A 19,898-nucleotide genomic window follows, 5' to 3' on the forward strand; every position below is an offset into this window, starting at 1 on the left:
TGCTCGCTTGTCCCGCGGCCAACTTTGGGAAGGATATTTCTGGCGTGTTTCTCCTTGACAGCCACTTCCTGCGCATTAATAGCCTTATTGATGCTGACAGTCTACAAAAGAGAAGTGGTGGAGGGGGGGTGAGATGGGAAGGGTTCGGGCTCCCCCCCCTGGTCCCCCCTCACCCGCTGAGACCCCCCAGCTCTGCCGGCACCTGTCGGTGGCTGGGTCCCTTCCAGGTCCCCGGCCCCTGCTCGTGCCAGCTGGATGCTGCCCGTTGCCGGATGCCTTTCTGGGATGTGGTTGGCATCCGCCAGGTTCAGCTGCTGCCAGGACTCATTTACTCAGCATAATAATGATGCAATTAAAGCAGTGACCACAAAGGACCCTCTCCTGCCCTTGGGGCGGTGGGACAGGCAGAGGGAAGGCAAATCCCTCTGCTGCCCTTGGATCACAGGCAGCAGCCGGCGCCTCCTGCTCCGCTTTTGGGGGAGGGCTGAGCGGAGAGGGTGTTTCAGGGGGCACAGGGAATCCGGCAGCAGGACAGCAAGACCACCGCGCGCTGCAGAGCGGAGCAGGACCCGGGCTGCCCGTGCTGTCTGGCAGCAAAGGACAGGTCCCAGCTTAATCGGCACCGAAGCAGAGCGGCTCTGCAATTGCTGGTGTTCTGCCCCAGCCCACCCACCCCGCAGCCAGACACAGCACCAGCTGCAGGATTAGAGGGGCAGGAGACGGACCTGCTGCCCACGGTGCAGGCAGCTGCCCTGGCTGGCACCTGCTGCCACCTTCCCACCCCACTGCTGACCGGCGCATCTCAGCTCGGCCGCAGGCGCATCCAGACACGGCACAACCGGTCCCCACCACCCGGCACTTCCCAGCTGCTCCGATCCCGCCGGGAGCCAGCACAACCCGCCCGTGGGGCAGGCAGCGCTGCAGGCAGCCTCTGCCCAGCACAACCCTGCCCACCCTGCCCGCAAGCTGCCCTTTTGCTCTCTGCCAGGAAAGGCAGGACTTGCAATGCAGATGTCGGGGACCTCGGGAAACCCACGCTGAGGAGCCTGGGCAGAGCCAGCGCTCCATTTAGCCTCCGGAGAGGCAGCAGCAGCCGCTGGAAGCGTTTGCCAAGCAGGATTTTTAACCCTACCCCATTTCTGCCCCTCGGGGAGCTGTGCCGGCAGCGGGGGGACACTGCGGCTGATCCTATGCAGGAACGTGGTGATGCCGGCGTGGGGCTGCCCTCTCCCCACGCTCACGCGTTGCTGGCGGCAGCGCCGAGCGCTTGCCTGGTACCTGCTCCGTGAGGATTCCACTGCCGAGGGAAGAAACCAGCTGGCTCAGCACTGCCAGAAGTAGCTGATATAAACCAACTAAGGATACTGATATAAACCAAAGCAGCAGGATTAACCCCAGTGCCTTCCTCACTGCAACCCTTCTTGCACCCCGGCTTGCTCCCCCTTTCCAAGGCAGCCCTGCTACAGCTTCATCACAACCAACCCCAATGACTCTGTGCTGAGAGGGGCTGGGGGGGCCCACGGGCACCAGCCATGGGCACCCCACGTACGGATGGGCATGGCCCAAACCCCCCAGCACTGAGCCCGACCCACCTCCCCAGAAAGTCCCTCTGCCACCAAAGCATCCACCAGCCGGAGCGGGGACAACGTGCTGAAGGGCTGAGACAGCTTCTGCTCTCACCCACAGCTGCCAACTGCACCCTCATTCCAGGGCCGAGCACCCCCTTAGCTGAAACACGGGGCCTGGGTCCTGATGTCCCAGTATGAACCAGTTCTCCTGTGGGGATGGCTGCTGCTCGCTCTGGTTGCGCTGGCTGCTCTCGAGCAGGGCTGGTCCACGCAGCCCTGTGGTGTTTGCAGCCCCATCCCTATGGCACCGGCTCTGCTGGGGATCACGGCGGGTCTCCAGCTGCGCCGAGCTGCTCACCGCGCTCACCACCAGGTCCCTTCTTACTGGTGACCATGGAGATCATGGAGGTGACCAGTAAGGACCATGGAGGTGACCATGGAGGTCATCAGTAAGATGCAGGAGGCTCATTTTGGGGTGGCAGGGGACCCAGAACACCAGCTGCAAGGCACAAGCGTCCCGGTCCAGCGGCGGGCTGGACACGGACCAGAGCCTGCGTCTTAGCCCGGCTTTATGGGGAGCTGATAGAAACGCTGGCGGTGGAGAAACCTGACCCCGTCAGACGTCCCTTCCTGAGGGGCTGGATGGAGGCGAGTAGGTTCCCAATGCAGGAGGACCAAAGGTGGGAGCCACCTCTGCAGCTCTGCCCGGCCCCGTGGCCGCAGCCATTTATGAAAACATAAAATAAAATTCAGCATTAAAAAATTCCCAACGAAATCCTCAGGAAGGCACCTCTCTGCCAGTGGCGGAAGCCTGGAGCGTGATGCTCACGTCCCAACAGCCGTCAGTGACACATACCATGGATCCAGCTCCAGGTGCAGCTTGTCCTCATCCGAAATCCCAGCCTGCACCCACAATGGCACAGGCAGGCAGGACGGTCGCGACGGGCCACCCAGCACGGTGGAGCGCCAGGATAAGCGTTTAAACACACGTCCCGCCTTGAAACGGGAGTCCTGGACCACAAGTAAGAAGCCAACCGCAAAGCCGGAGCTGGCGAGTGGAAGCTCGTAGCCGGAGGCAGGGTGGGGGCACCACTCTCCCGAAGCCGGCGGCTTCACCGTGGCATGTGTCTGCTTCCCCGTCCTTGAAAGACCGGACGGGGGTGGTCTCCGGTGGGAAGCAGTGCTGGGGGCCACCGCATCCCAGGAAAGCTGGAAATGGAGCTCCCAGTTGAAGTGCTGTTTCCTGCCAGCTTTTCCTGGTAAAGCAAGGACACATTTTTCCAACCGAAGAGGCCTCCAGTGACCCCCCAGAGTTGGGAGACATGGTGGGGGGGTGACGGGGCTCTGGCAGCCCCTGGCTCTAGGCAGTGGCCTCCAGGACCCTCCATCTCCAAGCCCCCTGCTCCGTTTGAAGCACACATGATGTCCACGTGGATGGCAGAAAGGTTTTCCAAGGAAAAGACGGATCCCACGTTTCTGTCCTTGTGGGTGCCATGGGCACCCCACCTCCCTGCTGCATCCCCCGGGAGGGCAGAGCAGGGGTCCCATCCTGGGAGCCGCTCGGAGCAGGCACCAGGACTCAGGAGATGCCCAAACTGCTGCTCCACCAGCCAGTGGCTCCGGCAGCGCCCGCACAAGCAAACCGGAGGAGCGCAGGGCAGCAGCAAGGGACCAAGGCTGCAAGTGTCACTTCCAAGGCACGAGCGGGGTCGGGGAGAGCAACAGCGGTGTACGTTCCTGTCCACAAGTTCTGGCTGCGAAACTGGGTCAAGAAGGAGGGAAATTTGGGGCTGCCTTGAAAGAAATCTCAGACTTCGTTGCCACAGAGAGGGCCTTTCACCCCGATTCACAGGCGCTGCCTCCCAACACCATCCGGCACCTACAGCTGATGGTATTTTAATTTTAATTTAATTACGAGCTTCTACACCACAAGGGCTGTTTCTAACCTGCCAGGCCACGAGCGTGTCCTTGGCAACGCCGCTGGCCTGGCTCCGGTTTCTTGCTGATGGAGGGATGTCAGTCCCCAGCACTGGGAGCAGGGCAGGGGACCACGGCAGGCGCAGGGAGCCTGCATGGGGCAGCTGAGCCCTTCCTCCAGCCCCGCACCCCTCCCCGTCGCTGGGAAAGGAAACCCCGGTGTTTCCTCTTGTGCAACGCCGCAGAGGCAGCGGGGCCGGGAGGGAAGCGAGAGGAGAGGCCGGCGGGGCCCCGTTTGCACAACGAGAGCTGCAAGGAGGTGACACCGCCACGCCGGCCTCCCCCCAGCAGGGCCACGGGGCTGAGGTGTGGGGCAGACCTCAGCGGAGCAGCACCCGGGGCAGGGCTGGGTCATGGGTGCTCCGCCGAGGCTGGGCGAGCTGGACTGGTAATGCTGCAAGCACAGGTAACGCTGCAAGTAGTGTTGATGCTGCAAGCACCGGTAACGCTGCAAGCACCGATAGCGTTTCAAACGCCTCTTGAGTGGGGCAAGGAAACCATGAGCACAGAAAGGCTCAGGCCATTTAGGGGAGGAGCAGAGTCAGGTAATACAGACCAGGAACTATCCAACCATATCTCTGCCCCGAGCAGTGGGACCTGCCCGAGCGGCTTCTCCTCCCTCCGCAGCACCCAGGGGGTCCCCAGAAACCCGTGCAAGGTCTTTTGCCTGTGGCTTGATACACTGCTGCAGCCCTGCCCCGGGGAAATTTAGCCTGTTCCCGCGGGACTCCGGGAATCCTGCTGGCAATGAGCGCTGCCAGCCCTCGGGGCGAGCTGGACCACATCCCGTAGGACCCCCGCGACCCCCGACTCAGCCCAGCTCCTCTCACAAGGAGATGCCACACCAGAGCGGAGCCACCAACAGCTCCACACCGGGGTGACCCCCCCCCCTAGCCGTGGCTCATGTCAACTAAAGCACCTCTCCAGGTGTGCGACTGCAGGCTCCAGACAGGGACAGAGGAGCCCAAAACTGCACAGAGGGACCTGGGACAGAGTGACAGAGGCTTTCTGAGCACTGAGAAACACCTCTCTCTTTCACCTGCACATATGCATACCCTCATCCCCCTTCCAGATCTCCCCAAATTACGCGCTCAGCCTCCTCTGAATTGCAAATCTCCCGTTCGGTGGCGAAGAGCCAAGCTCTGCTCAGGAGCTGCACGGCACCTTCCCGCTTCTCCTTTCATTTCCAAAAGGAAATGAGTGTTGATTAAAGAATCCAGAGCTATTGCAAATTATTTGGAGAAACTGAGTAAGTCACAGTGCAAATCCTCTTAGTAATGCTCTCTCATTTCTCCTTAATTCCTTTCTATAAATGGAGAGCTGGGATGGAGCATACCTCTGGAAAACCGCTCGCAACCAAGCCCTGGAGACGCAGGGTCTCCGGGGGAAGCGAGCGAGGAGGGAGACCTGACTATGACAAGCCTGGGAAAAAAAAAATCCATGAGCTTAATTAAAATGCAAGTCCCAGCCTAGCAAAGCTTCACTCTGGCCCCGGAGGTGTGCAGGACAAGCTTTTCAGAGGGCACACGTATCCCTTTAAACATCGCTCGCCAACAGCAGCTAAAAGCAAATCACAGCCTCGCCGGGGCTCAGGAAAGGTTCTTCTCTGGCAAAATCCTGAAGCAAAGCCAGCTGGATAATGCTGGGGGTGCTTAACGCCCTGCTGGGGACCGGTGAGAGCTCCTGGGGAGAGCCGGGGTGGCCGTGGTCCCCGCTCTGCGGGGCTGCCGGGTGCCCGTGGCCTTCAACAGCAGCGGCAGGAGCAGGGAACAAGCCCGGCTTTGTGCCCGCCGGCAGCCGGAGGGAAAGGAAGGCAGGAAGGCAGCGCCGGCAGGGCTGGCCGGCCGCGCGGGGCCAGGTGCTGTGCCTCGTACGCGCACAGATGTATTTCAACGTATAGGATAAGAGGATGCTCAGCACAAACGGGGTAACTTGTAGTTTTCCCGCTCAGTCCTAAATGCTCCCTTTGAATGGGGAGTGAGAGGAGACATTAAAAAATACCTTCCTATCATTTAATCCAGGCTATTCGGCTGCATCTACTGCTGGATCCATGAGTTTGGAAAGAAAGTGCTCCTCTCCCGCCTGGCTACGCACTGGAGCCGGTCCAGGGATGAAGCGCCTTGACCAGGGCTGCGTGAGCATCTCCCTGAAGGTGCTGCCGCTCTTCTCGCCTCCTGCTCCCGCCAGCCGAGAAATAATCCCCGAAATGGCACAAGTCTCACATTTCCCTTCGCTTGGACCATTAAAAACAACCACATTTTCCCCAAAGCAATGCTGGCCTCCGGCGTTAGAGACCCCGAAACCTCGCTGCGTCCACCGGAGTTTGCTCCCAGCTGCAGTGGCTCGAGATGTACCTCTCTAGGAGGAGATGCTGACACCACCAGCTCGGATGCCAGCAGGAGAAGGTGTACCAGAGAGCCCTGAATCCCGAGGAACACCAGCATGGGTGCCTCGGGGGGGTGTTTGGGGACACCTTGCCCCACACCCTGCCCTGCTGCCCCCTCGCCGCCCTGTGGCACACGGGACGCCCCAAACCAGAGTCACCAGGGAGACGGCCACAGGCTCTGCGAGCCACACTGGAAGCCGATGGCATCGCCACGAGGCTCTTCTTGGCAGAGACCTGCCCTGGCCGCTACGCCCTGTAGCATTGCCGCCTCCGGGTCTGCTCTCCTGAGGTTGGGAGGATGATGACTTCAGATCGACGTCACACTTGGTCTACCCACCGTCAGCGCTCTCCGGCGCGTGGTGAAGCCCGATGTGAGCATTATGGAGGAGCCCTTCCAGCACACGCGGTGCTTCCAGGGGAGAAACCGCCTGGGGCAGGCCAGGGAGGGGCGATGTGGTGTTCAGAGGTCTCCACACCACAGGGAGACATGAGAGGATGGCAGCTGCCATCTGACCGCCAAAAGGACACACATTCTGAGCATCTGAACAGACCACCCCACTAGCTCCCAGCTCCTCCCAAGGGCAGCAAGGTGGCATCAAAGCAGAGGTTGGGATCGACAGGGTGATGTGCCCGTGAGCTGCCTGCGCAAGGACTTAACCCACCGCTCCTCCTGGCCTTTCCAGAGCCTCCAGTGAAAATAATGAGTTCAACACCATCACGAGAGCTGGGGCAGGACGAGACAGCGCGATCCGATCGCTCCTCCACCTTCAAGGCAAGCAAAGGGAAAGAACGAAGACAACCACCCAGCCGACTTGTGGTGGGTCCCAAGGACTCGAGACATCCAATGCCAGGAGGGGAGAGCCGGGCTGGTCACCAGCAGCTGGAAGGATTTGGTTTCACCAGCGCCAGAGATGAGAGCTTGCTACGTTGAACACATCACTGCCCACCATCGGGGGACCAGCACCCAAAGAGTTGGGCCACTGGATTTCTCCAGTGCCATAAACAATGTATGCAGTTTAATTACTTGGATGTCTGGTTTTTAAATCCAGTTTAAGGAATACGGACTTTTCCAATACACAGATAAACCTTTGGGAAAAAAAAGGACAGCGAGAAAACTGGCTTTGGGGAGAAGAGCTGGCAAAAAGTGAGGCTACAGAAGAAGCCAAACCTCACCGATGACCATCGGGGGAATTGACGCTGTAGAACTCGCATCCCTTTGAAGCCTCCAGCTGAAATAACAGTCAAAAGAGAAGTTGGCCGAGGCTGCAGAAGAGCTTGGGGTGTGCTTTGGTCACCTCCAGCACAGGCCCCGGCTGCCGCTGCCGGGCACTTCTGACAAGCTGCAGCCGGAGACCCTGGCACCAGACCCCAGCACGAGTGGCTGGATCTGAGGAGGGGTAGAAAACCAGGAGGCTCCCCAGGACCCCTGCACCCCTCCGCGGCTGCTCCCCACAAAAAACATTCCTTACTCTTCTCGCTTAATTATTGATACGGGCACTCCATCACTCATGCCCCACGTTGCCCAGCCGGCTCGGCCGCGACCGGAGCCTTTCCCACGAGCTGCCCCGTTAGCCAGGCTTTTAATTTTAAGTGGGGATTTTATGCAAAGATAATCTCTTTCAGCAGCGGTGATTTCTATCTGGGGAGGGAGGAGGGCTGTGTTTTCCAGGGTCGGTGGTTCAGGAAGGTCCTCCACCGCCTTCAAATATTCCTGAAATGTTCCCAACGGTCCCGACCGGAATCGTCTTCCTCCCAGCAAATGCAAATATTTGGGCATTTTTTTGGAACGGGATGAAATAAAGGGGCGAGGCTGGAGGATGCGGGGAGCAGACGCCAGGAGCTCATCTCTGGACGCGCATTTCAGTGATCAGCTGCCACGCCAGGACCGACCTTCGCTGGGAAGTTTTACCCCGGCGGGAACACCCGGGGTGCATATTGCCCTAGCGGGATGCTCCCGAATTCTGCGGAGCCGGGATGCCCCAGGGACGCGGAGCCCGGCGGTGCCAAGGTAGCTTTCGTGGAAATCCTTCCTTGCAACGCCTCCCGCCGAGCGGCACCTCCCGCGAGCGGATCGGGGTGTCCCTCGCCCGTTATCCCTCCAGGATGTTTGGATCCTGCAACGGAGCCGAGAACAGCCAGGACCGTACGGGCTCCACGCTGCACCCGAGGGACCTTCCCCGTCCCTAACCCGGCTCTGCCGGAGCACCGTGAAAAGCAAAATCCCTCTTCCCAGGTGAGCAGCGCAGGGGATGAACGTGCCTCCCTGCAGAACAGACCCTAAACCCCCACTTTTCACCCCAAACTTGTTTCCATCCCTTACGGCCGTGTGAGGGGCTGCCCCCACGGGCAGAAGGGGCTGCGACAGCAGCACCGCGCGTGGGGACACGGGTACGTGGGGACACGGGTGCTCGCAGCACCACCTGAACCCAGCCGAGCCAAAGACCCGAGGAAAGCACGTTAAAACGGGTGGGTGGGAGCAAACCCCGGCCCAGGCTGCAGCAGCACGGGGGCGGGGGGGGGGATCCGCTTTAACCGCGAGGATGAGCCCCCCGATAACCGAAGGAGGGGGCGCACGGCTCCCGCTGCCACCCCGAACCCATCCCCTGGTTCCCCCCGATTTCACACCAGGAGACACCGGTATCCGGGGGCTTACAAACTTCCCCGGGAAGGAGTTTCGCTGGACGCAAACCCGCATTCCAGGAATATACCTTGGATGCCGTGCCCTGCCGGGGTGCCGGGAGGGGGCTGTTCCGGAGGGTCCCCGGGGGGTGGGGGGGTGTCCCCGGGGGATCCCCGGGGGGGGGTGTGGGGGTACAGGGGTCCCCGGGGCCGCGCACTTACCACCTTGCCCAGCTCCATGGCGGGGGGGCGGCCGCGGCGGGGGGTCCGGACCCCGCGGGCGCTGGGTGCGGGCTCAGCGCGGCGCAGCGGCGCCCATGGCGGCGGCCCCGCGGGGCGGCGGCGCTGGAAGGTTCTGCCGGGCGGCGGCGGCGGCGGCGGAGCCGGGGGGGGTGAGGGGGGGGGGGGGGGCGCGCACCCGCGCACGGGCGCGCTCCCGCGAGGGGCGGCACAGCCGAGCGGGGGAGGGGGGGGGAGGAGGGGGGGGGGGGGGGCGGCGGCCGCGGCGCTCCGCCGGAATAACAAAGGAGCCCCGCGGGGGCGCGCGTGGGGGTGGGCACGCGTGGGGGTGGACGCGCGTGGGGGGGGGGGAGGGGGGCGGCAGGCCACCGCCCACGCCGAACCGCCCGCCCGCCCACCCGGGAGCGCCCCGCCGCGACGCCCGCCCGCCCGCCCGCAGCCCGCGGGGTGGTTTCGGGGCAGCGGCGAGCGCTTCTGGAGGGGATGCCCGGTGGCAGGGCGGGCGGTGGGCTCCGCACCCCGCGGTGCAGCCTGCCTGAAGCCCTGCCCCACCGCCTGACCCCCTGCCCCACCGCCAGACGCCTTGCCCCATCCCCTGCCCCACTGCCTGACCCCCTGCCCCACCGCCAGACGCCTTGCCCCATCCCCTGCCCCACCGCCTGACCCCCTGCCCCACCGCCAGACCCCTTGTCCCGTCCCCTGCCCCACCGCCAGACCCCTTGCCCCATCCCCTGCCCCACCGCCAGACCCCTTGCCCTATCCCCTGCCTCACCACCTGATCCCCTGGCTCCATCCTCTGCCCCATCCCCTGTCCCACCAGCACCCCTCTGCTCCTTCCCCTGCCCCACTGCCTGCCCCCCTCTGCCCCGTTTCTGTGCCGGGGGGAGAAGCTACATCCGAGGGTCTGGCCGGTGACCCGCACGGGGTTTCCCTTGCACAGGAGCCCACTCAGCTGTCGCAGTCTGGGTTCCAACAACAAAAGCAATTAAACTGGCGTGGTAAACCAGTCCCCCAACCTCAGTCTACCGTTCTCGGGCAGGCACGGCACGCTGACCGCCCACGTTGCCCGCACTTAGAGCAGGGATCACCGCCCTGCCATGGGACAGGCAAACACCCGGGCAGGAGTGGTTTTTGTTTTCTCCCAGCTCCTACCAGTGCTCAAGAAGCACTTTAGCATCTTCCGACGGGAGGCGTGAAAGAAACCCAAACAATTTTTCTATCGTTCTGCGAATCCCCTAAAAGCAACCCCAAAGCAGGGAAGAGGAACAGCGTCGCAGCTGCCCCTTGGCTGAAGGCGGAGGAGAAGCTTCACAGCCCTAAGAAAAAAATGCTCCAGCGGTGCTGGCCCTGGCCGAACACGCTAATCCCCCAGGATTACTGTAGTCTAGTCGTGGCTCAGCCACTTACTCCAGGATTGTGACTTGGCCGCTCTTAATAAGATAATGGGATCCCACATCCCTGCGGGGACCCGTGGGGACAGAGTGCTGCCACCCCCACGCCCCGCCAGCACCCAGCTCCGCACCCATCCCACCCACCCAATTAAGCCCAGCCCTGGGGGGGGGGGGGGGGGGGGGGGCAGCTTTTAGGGCAAAGACCCAGGTCGTGTTTTCCTCAGGTGGCTGTTAAAGCCTCCGCTGTGATTCCTGGGATGGACGCACGCACGCACTGCTCAGCAGCACTGCAGGTACACGCCTCGTCTGTTCTTTGCTGGACCAAATGTGCTTTCCTGGACCAGATGGTTTCAAGCAGCAGCCAAATTCCTCCGGGAGCAGAGTCTGGTCCCTGCTCTGAGCCTGGGGGTGAGCACGAGGCAGCGCTCCGGGTGGGGGTACCTGTCCCGATCGCAGGTGCCTGCCGCTATGACAGGTACCTGTTCCTATCATGGGTACCTGTCCCCATCACGGATGCCTGCCCCTGTCACGGGTACCTGCCCCTGTCATGGATGTCTCCCCCTGTTGTGATTATCTGCCCCTATCACGCCAGGCATGACAGCACGTGTGCCTGGCAGGAATGGCCTCTGCCGCGCCGGCCATGGGAAGCACGGCATCAACCCCGGCATCCCCGGGACAGGGCAGCCAGGCCCCGAAAGCAGAGGGGACAAACCCAGAATCGAGCACCGTGGCTGGAAAGGGGCAACGGGGTTTGTGCCCTCCCCACGGTGAAGCCCCTCGGCGAGCAATTTTCAGCCGTGCTCTCAGCATGGGAAGTGGGAGCTTGGGTCCTCGCTGCGCAGCCCACCCCCCAGCCTGGTGTTCCCCTTGGCTTAATGGGATCCTGGAATTAATTAATTCACCCTTAGCTGGGTTTAGCATTGCTCTGAACCCAATGCCACAACTGCTGCTGCCCTGCCGTCCCGGGATGTCCTGCAGATGCGGTCCACGCTTCCCAGAGCACCGTCTCCAGAGGCACGGAGAAGCCACAGCCTCCAGAGGCTGCAGCCCTGCAATTAGCACTTGGCCATCAGGTTTTAATGCCTCATTTGCATGAAGAGACCTTAAGGCAGGTATGCAAAGAACACACCCTGCAAGGCACAGCCAAAAACAAAGAGCATCCTCTGGAGCAAAACCCAATCCCCACCATAGGGGGAGATGGATAGGACGGATGTGACTTTTCCTAAAATGCCACCTGCATGGGAAATATATAGCTTGTAAAATAACATGCAGGATCCACCCTTTAGCCGTATTTACTGGCGACACCCTGTAATACCGTCGAAACCCATGTGCAGCCATGCCAAGCTGCCCACCTCCCACATACAGGCTTTGTGCTCCCAACATCCCTCCTTAATCCCACAAATTAAGTCAGCTCGTCATCATTAACCTTATTTTTCAAAATCAAGCTTTCACGCAGGCTCACCCCTGAACCAAACATCTCAGCTGCTGCTAAAGCCAGTCCAGAGAGAAGATGGTTATTGCCGTTATCGATGGTCTCCTACGGATGCTGCAGAGCTGGGACATGCAAGTGTCCGGCTGCTGCAGCATGGCCACGGCCACGGCCACTGCGTGGTTCCTCATGGCTGAGCCGCTCCAGCCGGCAAAGCCCAAATTTTCGAGGCCATCAGGAAGCACTCGGGGAAAAGGGAGAGAGCTCCAAGTCCACCTGGCTTCACAGCAAGGGGGGGTCTTCAGCTACAGGGCAAAAATAAGAGCCAAGGCAGCTTTAGAAGAAAACCTGAAAATTAATTTGAAGGCAATTTCGGGAGGGTCCCTGGAGCAAAGGGAAACCCAAATTCCCCAGTGGCAAGCAAAGCTGCGCTCCCCAAGCTGAAAGCACCGAGTGGGGAGTGGGGACGGCAGCGCGCACGACCACGCTGGGGTTCAGGAGGGGCTGGTGTGACCTGTGGGGACAAATCCCACCGCTACAGGGATGCATCAGGAATGCATCCTGATGATCCTGATGAAAGGAATTTCCTTCTTGCTTTACTGAGCCCAGGGGAGTTCCCTGCTGTGGTTCACCGCATCGCCATGGAGAAATGCTGGTGCCGGCACACGAGAGCCGCTCCTGCCCCGCATGGTGCTCCCGGGTTATTCCCAGGGGCTCCTGTAAAGATGCCAAGGTGCTGTCCTGCTGCTCTTTGCAGCTGCAGGAGCATCAGTTTCCTTCAACTGCTACAGATACAAATATATATATATATATATTATACTTGACTCACTCGCACAAATCCACCAAAGGCTGTGCAATAAGTGAACTTGCTCTAAATCTCCGTGCCACTGCTGCAAGAGCGGGGGGATATATAGAGCACCCCAGCCGGGTGTGCAAACCCACACGCTTCATCCCAGGCTCCAGCAACCCTCTCCAGGGCTGCATCCCATCCCAGCAATCGGGATGAGCTTGCAGAGGACCAGCCCCAGCAAGCCTCTCCAGAGCGGACGCGCTCCAGTTGGGATGGAGGGAATTACCTTGCGAATGGAGGCTGTGGGGGGGATGCTGGGGATGCGCTGAAGGGGCTGCTGAAAAACCGCAGGGCATCAAAGGCGCTGCCTCCACCAACCCCTCCAGCCCAGGGGGTAGGAAGGGACCTTTCCCGGAAAGGAATAGGGAAGGCAAAGCAAGGGCTGCTTCCCTGGAGAATCAGGGGGGAGGCAGCCCCTCGCTTCACCCTGTCCCCCGAGTGCCTTCATCATCCTCCCGGCTGATCCGGAGAGGCGGACAGCCCCCTCCTCTCCCTGCCGGCTGTATTTAATCTCCTCCGGTGCTTCACTCCGAGACCCTTTACACCACCCTGGAAACACCCTCCATCCTCCTACAGCTCCTGCGAGCCGCTGGGACAGTATGTGAGGTCCGGACTGCGATGGATGACGAAGGAGGAGAGACATTCAGCATCTTCCCCGAGCCCACCGGAGGCTCCGCGAGCAGCTTGTCAACTCTGTTTCAGCAACCAGCTCCTGCTAAAATGAAGGGAATTAAGGCTAAAACGTCTCGGCAAACATGGCCTTTTGTCATTACAGCCAGCTTGACGAGGTTCGTCGGGTAATGATCTAGAAGGCATTTTCTTCTATCGGTTTTACATCCCCTACTTCTATTTGAGCGAATCTCCGCCTGAGCTGACGCTTGGGGCAGGATGGAGCGGAAAGCCCCGGCCACTCTGCTCTGTGAAGCATTTACGTCTCTCTCAAAGGTCTCCTGCCTCCTTCCCCTCCCCTACTGTTCATTTTACCAGGTCTAAAAATACTCTGAAGCCTTTTAAACCCTCTTCTCCTGCAGCCGCCTCCCTCCTTGATGACTAATAACATCTGTTGCTCCCTCTTGATCTCTCTGTATTTCCCAAGTCTTCCCCAAGGGAAGGAACCAAACAGGAGCTGTGCTCTCAAACCACCCCTTGGGTTCCCAGTCTCTTAAAACTCGTTTTCCTCGGGGAATGCCATTTTTTTCCAGCTGCCCCAGTGTAGGAGCAGTTTAAACTCACCTCCCCAGAGCAGCTCTCTTAGCTCATGATAAACTAGTCCTGCCCCATGGGTTACCCACGTAAGATGCTGCTGGAGCACCTTTCCGGTACGGGATCTCCAGGGTCCCGGGGTTTTCAGAGCTCTAGGTATAAAGCAGAATAGCAGGTTCATTGGGAAAAACACTGAGCACATCGAAAACTGGTTTTTTTTGTATTTTGCAGGTTTCAGCTCTTCTCAGCATCTCTGCAGATCTGGAGCACTCGCTTGGGAGATGCGCCTTCGAGGACTCGTTAGGCTGGGTTTCGTTTGTGGTCCATGGAGCTGGGATGAGCATCACTGGCTGTGCAAGGAGTTCTGTTTTTTAGGGGAAGGGAGCGAATGCCAGGCACCGGGGTGTATTTGTACTAGTGTGATTTAGAGGAAAAACCCACCTTGCCGTTGCCGTTTGTGGCAATGGCTTTTTCTTCCACTGAGCTGGGAAGTTAGAGCATCGTAACGCAGAACAGCTTTCCTGACTGACCCCCTGCGCTGCTCCACGTCCTTCCAAAACAGAGCCGAGACCCGCGCCGGGCACCCTCCCCACGGCCAGCATCACCCCACAGGCTATTTGGGATACAGGGACGGAGCAGCCACATCGGCAGAAGCTGAAGGTGTGACGAGTTTCTCTGGACTCAGACACCGCAATATGGCCAAACCCCTCTGGGCTGATCCCACACCACCGCGATTTTCAGAAGGGATCCAGCAACGAACAACCTTCAGAAAACCCTTACACTCATTAACACTGGTGATGTAAAAAAATATCCCCGAAATCGTCACAGTTTTGGTGAACCGGCTGCTTTTCAGTACCAAATCTGCACTCGCTCGGGAGGCAGACTTAAAGAGTTTTTGGGTGCTCCGATACTTCTGGAAATCCCCCTGGCTGACTAATGCCCAAATACCTTTGCAAATCTTGATTTAGGAAAAATATCCGCTCCGGAGCGGTGCTTAAAAAGCTCAAGGCCGTTTTCAAATCCTTGTAATGCCGCAGTTTCCTGGGCATGTGAAAGCGAGAGGAAAAAGCAGATCAGTCTGAAGCGGGCATGGGTCCAGGGCTGGCGGCCGCACCGAAGGCTTGCGCCGGCACGGTGCAGGCAGCGTGGGCAGGAACGGGCAGCCCGGGGCTGCCGGCGAGGGGGTTATTTCAGTTGAGTACCAAGCTCCCCCAGCTCCTCACCGCGGGCTGGAGCAGCATGGGGAGTCGGAGAGAGCCGCCCGTCCACGTCGCCCCAAGCAGAAGATAAATGAAGAGCTCCTGGGGTGCAGAACCATGCAATCCCCATGGGACCAACAGGCACGGGCGAAGCCGGCGCCGCTGCCAGCCCCAGGCTGGGGCGCGGGCAGGGAGCCCAGCTCCATTATCCCTCCTGCCTTTACAGGAAGCCGCTTTGTTGTGTTGTCAATATACAGATTTTCTTAAAAAAAAAAAAAAATAAGCCGGGGTTCATGCTGCCATTATTGATCATTTGTTATTTTTAGCTCCTTGTTCAATCTATAGCCATTGGCGTTACAGCAACTGCACGAGCCTCGTGTAACATCGCCCAGACAGCGCCTGCGGACAGGGCTGGTCCAAGGTTAGCAGGAGCTCAGCGAGCAGCTCTGCAAAGCCAATGGGATTAAAAATGCAAGAGGGAAAGAGACACAGGATAAGCAGCATCCTCCCCGCTCGCTGCTTCACCCTCCTGCTCACGTTGCAAGGAGCCAGGCAGATCCTCACATCCAAACCTGGAGCAGAAGAAAATCCCTTTCCCCACCTGGTGTGGAGGGCTAGGAAGCCGTAGAAAGGATGACACCGAGCTGAGTGGTGCAGTGGATACGCGGGAGGGAAGGGGTGGCATCCAGAGGGACCTGGACAGGCTGGAGGAGTGGGTCCATGTGAACCTCATGAAGCTCAACCAGGCCAAGTGCAAGGTCCTCCACCTGGGTTGGGGCAGCCCCTGGTACCAGCACAGACCGGGGGATGGATGGATGGATGGATGGATGGATGGATGGAGAACACCCTGCGGAGAAGTACTGGGGGATACTGTTGATTGACAAATGGGACATGAGCCGGCAATGTGGGCTTGCAGCCCAGAAAGCCAAGCATCTCCTGGGCTGCATCACCAACAGTGTGGCCAGCAGGTCGAGGGAGGGGATGCTCCCCCTCTGCTCCGCTCTCCTGAGACCCCCCCTGCAGCACTGCGTCCAGCTCTGGGGTCCCCAGCACAAGACAGACATGGACCTGGTACAGCGGGTCCAGAGGAGGCCACCAAAATGGTCCGAGGGCTGGGACACCTCTGCTATGGAGAAAGGCTGAGAGAGTTGGGGTTGTGCAGCCTGGAGAAGAGAAGGCTCTGGGGAGACCTTACTGCGGCCGCTCAGCACTTAAAGGGGGCTCATAGGAAAGAGGGAGAGAGACTTTTGACCAGGGCCTGCAGCGACAGGACAAGGGGCAACGGTTTTAAACTGAACGAGGGTGGGGTTAGGCTGGACATAAGGAAGAAATGTTTTACGATGAGGGTGGTGAGATGCTGGCACAGGTTGCCCAGAGAAGTTGTGGATGCCCCATCCCTGGAAGTGTTCAAGGTCAGGTTGGACGGGGCTTTGGGCAACCTGATCTAGTGGCAGATGTCCCTGCTCCTGGCAGGGGGGTTGGACTGGATGATCTTTGAAGGTCCCTTCCAACCCAAACCATCCTGTGAGTCCACGATCCTATGACGGATGGGGAAGGCACCACCTGAAGCCCTCGATCTAAGAGGACAGCCTTCAGCAGCCACCTAAGTGAATCATGGCAGTGGGATGTAAACCTGCACACTTAACCTCAGCTAATATGTACGTGACCACTTGCTGATCACTCGCCGATCTCTTCTGTGTCCCCTGCAGCCCAATCTGTACGTGCAGGTTATCTGGAAACCCTTCTCGACTCCAGCCGAGGCTCGGTCATCCTTTACACACACACAATGCACCGCTGTAGTTAGTCGCTTCCTTCTTGTTAGCCTAACGCCGACACCATCGAGATAAGCAAAACACCCAGATGAAGGAAACAGGGTTAGCAAAGGTCACAACCGCGCTACCGAACCATCAGCGCTGTGCTCACCGCTCCCATTTTTGCCACCTCGCTGCACCCTGGGCTGCCAGCGCCCAGAGCTCCTCTGCCACCCACCTCCCTGCAAGCCCCAGAGGTCTACGGGGATAAATGCCCCCAGCATCTGTCCCCATCAATGGGGCCATTTACCCCCATCAGTGGCTCCCAACTTTGTCTGCACTTCTCCACTTTGCAGCCCCTCCGTATCTGGATCAGTGCCGTCAATGATTCAGAAGATGGTGGATAAAACACGGCTCCCACCAATTTCCTTCTGGAACCCCTAAGTTCTGCCCTGGAGGCTTCATGTATGGGGAGCTGGAGGCTTCACGTGGAGCATGGCTGGTGCCCGTGGGGCCAGAGCTGAAGCCATGCCAAAATACCTTCAGCATCTGACCTCGGGTGCCTTCCTCCCTCTCCCAAAGCGCGCGGAGCCCCCTCCCTTCAGTAGTCTCCAAACCTCTGCCTTAGGTGATCTTCGCGTTGCCCCATCAGAGGAATCATTTTAATTATCTGCTTTTGTTTGTCCCTTGAATTGGGACCCGCAGACCCAGCAGCAATGCCACGTGTGTGATGCTTCAGCTCAATGCCCAGCCAAGACTTGCACACCCACTGCTCAGGACCTTCTCACATCTTCTCCTGAGCTTTATTTCCACGCAAACCCAAAGACGGGGGAGAAGGGGGCTGAGCAGATGCTCCCAGCAGATTTGCAGTGCGTACGCACACCTCAGCACCCACAACAAGCCCTAAATGTTGTTAACAGCTCCGGCACATCCACGTAATGAATGAGGAACCAACTCGGCTGAAATGAAACCACCTGATGCAATAGGTTGGGAAATGCCACAGCAAATGTTTACCCTGCGGCCGGACCCCACCCTGCGGGGCCAGACGCTGCCAGACCCCTGCCAGACCCTGCCTGCAGCCTGCAAAGCAGCGCTGGAGGGACTCGGGGGGCTGCAGGCGCCGAGCCTGCCTCTAGCTAACGGGCAGCGGCAAAAGTATTCGTAGGAAATAGGCAACATATTTACAGCCCCGAGAAAGTTTCCAGCTCTGAGTATATCCATATTTAAGCGCCGCGTGGTTGCATGGAGAGATCGGAGCAAAGCAGGCGACGCCGGCTCGCAGCAACGCCGCCGCCTCCTCCGAGTGCTCCCGGAGGTTTTTCTGCTTTCTTTGGCATCGCAGGTCACTTCCCAGCTCTCTCACCCCCCAACCCGGCCTCGGAGACCTCTGTCCACCTCCCTGTCCCCAGGAGAGCCGCTTCCCAGAAATGCCAGCATGCCGTGGGCTCCAAAGAGCTGCGGGTTTGCAGCCTGTGGTCTTGCAAAGGGGCAGCGGGCTTGTCTCCCTCTCACCAGACCCAGCGGGATCAAGGTGCCCATTTCAGTCCAGGGGGAAAATGGCAGAGCAAATGAACTGATGTCCAAATGACAAATAAAAATGACATTTTTAATTCACTGCTCAGCATCCCCCTGCATGCGGCGGGTGACCAGTGCCAGGATGATACCCTGTGGCTGAACCTGCTCCCCTCTCTCCCAGCAAGGACAGAGCTCACTCCTGCAGTCCAAATCTCTGACATTGGGAAGGTTTGTCCTTTATAATTAATAAATACCGTTTTACTAAATACATAGGACCTAAGCCTACAGATATTTAATAAATACATAGGACCTAAGCCTAAAGGCAACAGAGGGCTGTCAGCACTGGAGCAGGATAGAGCTCCGCGTGCACCCTTCTGGAATCTCCCAGGACTTTAGAAATGAGTGTCCAGCTTTGTTAAGCCACCAGCACGGTCCCCAAGCCCCAGTCCCCAGCAGCCCTCCCCGGCGCCCAGGCCACCACGCGCTGCCGGCTGTAACCGGAGCTCAGCATCCAGCGATGGGGTGTCCGTTCCCTGTGCAGAGGAGCAGGATGGGACAGAGGAGGAACAAGGGATGTTTTCTGATGGATATATAACTGGAAAATAAACCAGTCCCGTTCTGGTATGCAAGCTCAAGCTTTCCTCGTGCTCTTTTAAAAGTGCTAGCGGGCCACGCTCCCCGCGTTCGACACCTCTCCTGTGTCTGCGGATGCTCCCCACCGCAGGTGATGCTCCCCGCAAGGAGCTCTGTGACTTTGCGAGGCTGCGAGCATCTGGCACGCCGCCCGCTCGCTGGGTGTGGAAAGCGCCTGGGGAGCACATGGAGCCGGAGCAGGGATCTCCGCTGGGACGCAGGGTGGAGCCCGAGGTGGAAAAAACCCCAGTGTATAAAGGAAACTGTGTTTCATGTGTTATTGCTGCCTTGCAGGCACGATTCCATGCAAAAGGCTGCGATATCCCTTCCTGAGATCTAAATATTAGTTTTACTCATTTTCCTTGTTCGAAAACAAACACTGCTGGCTGGAGCGCGTGCCAGCGCGCCCTTCGGCTTACCCAGCCCAAGAAAGGGTTGCACTGTCCCGCTCCTGCCAGCCCCGGCCCTGCGACTGGGGAGGAACCGAGAGTGTAAAACCCAGCTCTGGGTGTGGAAAACACGCCTGTGCCTCCTGGCAGGATGGGGAAAACAGATGCGGGGCACTTGGACTGGGCACAGGCAGCGAGAGGCGGCTCCATCGGGAACCTCTCCGGTGGCAGGAGGCGATGCCCCCGCGCTGGGAGCTCCTGGTGCCCCACGGCTCACCCACGTGTGATCCCACAGGGACGCGGGCCGGGCTCGGCGGGTCGGGGGGCTGCAGCTGCCACCCTGCTCCCTGCCTCCCCCGGCCCCACAAGCGGGATGATGCATCTTCTGCAGTAGGACGGAGTTAGGGGGGATGCAGTGTTTGTCCCTATGGCTACGGGGGGGGCAGGAAAGCCCCGGACACAGCCCTGCCTGCACAACTGCTGCCCTGCCCACACACCGCCGCCCTGCCTGCACGCTGCAGCTGCAGGCAGCAGCATAGCCCCAGCCCGGTGCAGGACAGGGAGGCAGGGCAGCTGAAGGGCTCTGCACCCCGAGGATGCCCCTGCCAGAGTTAAATAGGGCAGAGGGAAGGGCAGCCCCAGGATCCCCGTGCTGTTTCAGGAAATCAGAGGGTATAATCTGAGAGGGAAATCTCTGCTCTCGAAAGCAAATCCCAGCATCCGGAGGATGCACGATGCTATCGCTGCG

General features: G+C 59.5%; 1 protein-coding gene across 2 annotated transcripts in view; it reads right to left on the reverse strand.

Moving 5' to 3' along the window:
* Positions 1–19,898, reverse strand: part of HIP1 (huntingtin interacting protein 1) — a 50,152-nt gene that overhangs the window by 16,929 nt on the left and 13,325 nt on the right. Inside the window, exons 1-2 of one of the 2 annotated variants that reach the window (XM_076354579.1) lie at positions 8,773–8,829; positions 38–101 (exon numbers count right to left, since the gene is read on the reverse strand). In XM_076354579.1, coding sequence (XP_076210694.1) covers positions 38–101; positions 8,773–8,790 — 82 coding nt within the window. In that variant the 5' untranslated portion in view covers positions 8,791–8,829. Of the gene's footprint in view, positions 1–37; positions 102–8,772; positions 8,830–19,898 lie in introns of those variants that run through there. The other variant, XM_076354578.1, reaches the window with a different exon arrangement.

Source organism: Aptenodytes patagonicus, chromosome 17 (assembly GCF_965638725.1).
Source record: "Aptenodytes patagonicus chromosome 17, bAptPat1.pri.cur, whole genome shotgun sequence".
NCBI lineage: Eukaryota > Metazoa > Chordata > Aves > Sphenisciformes > Spheniscidae > Aptenodytes > Aptenodytes patagonicus.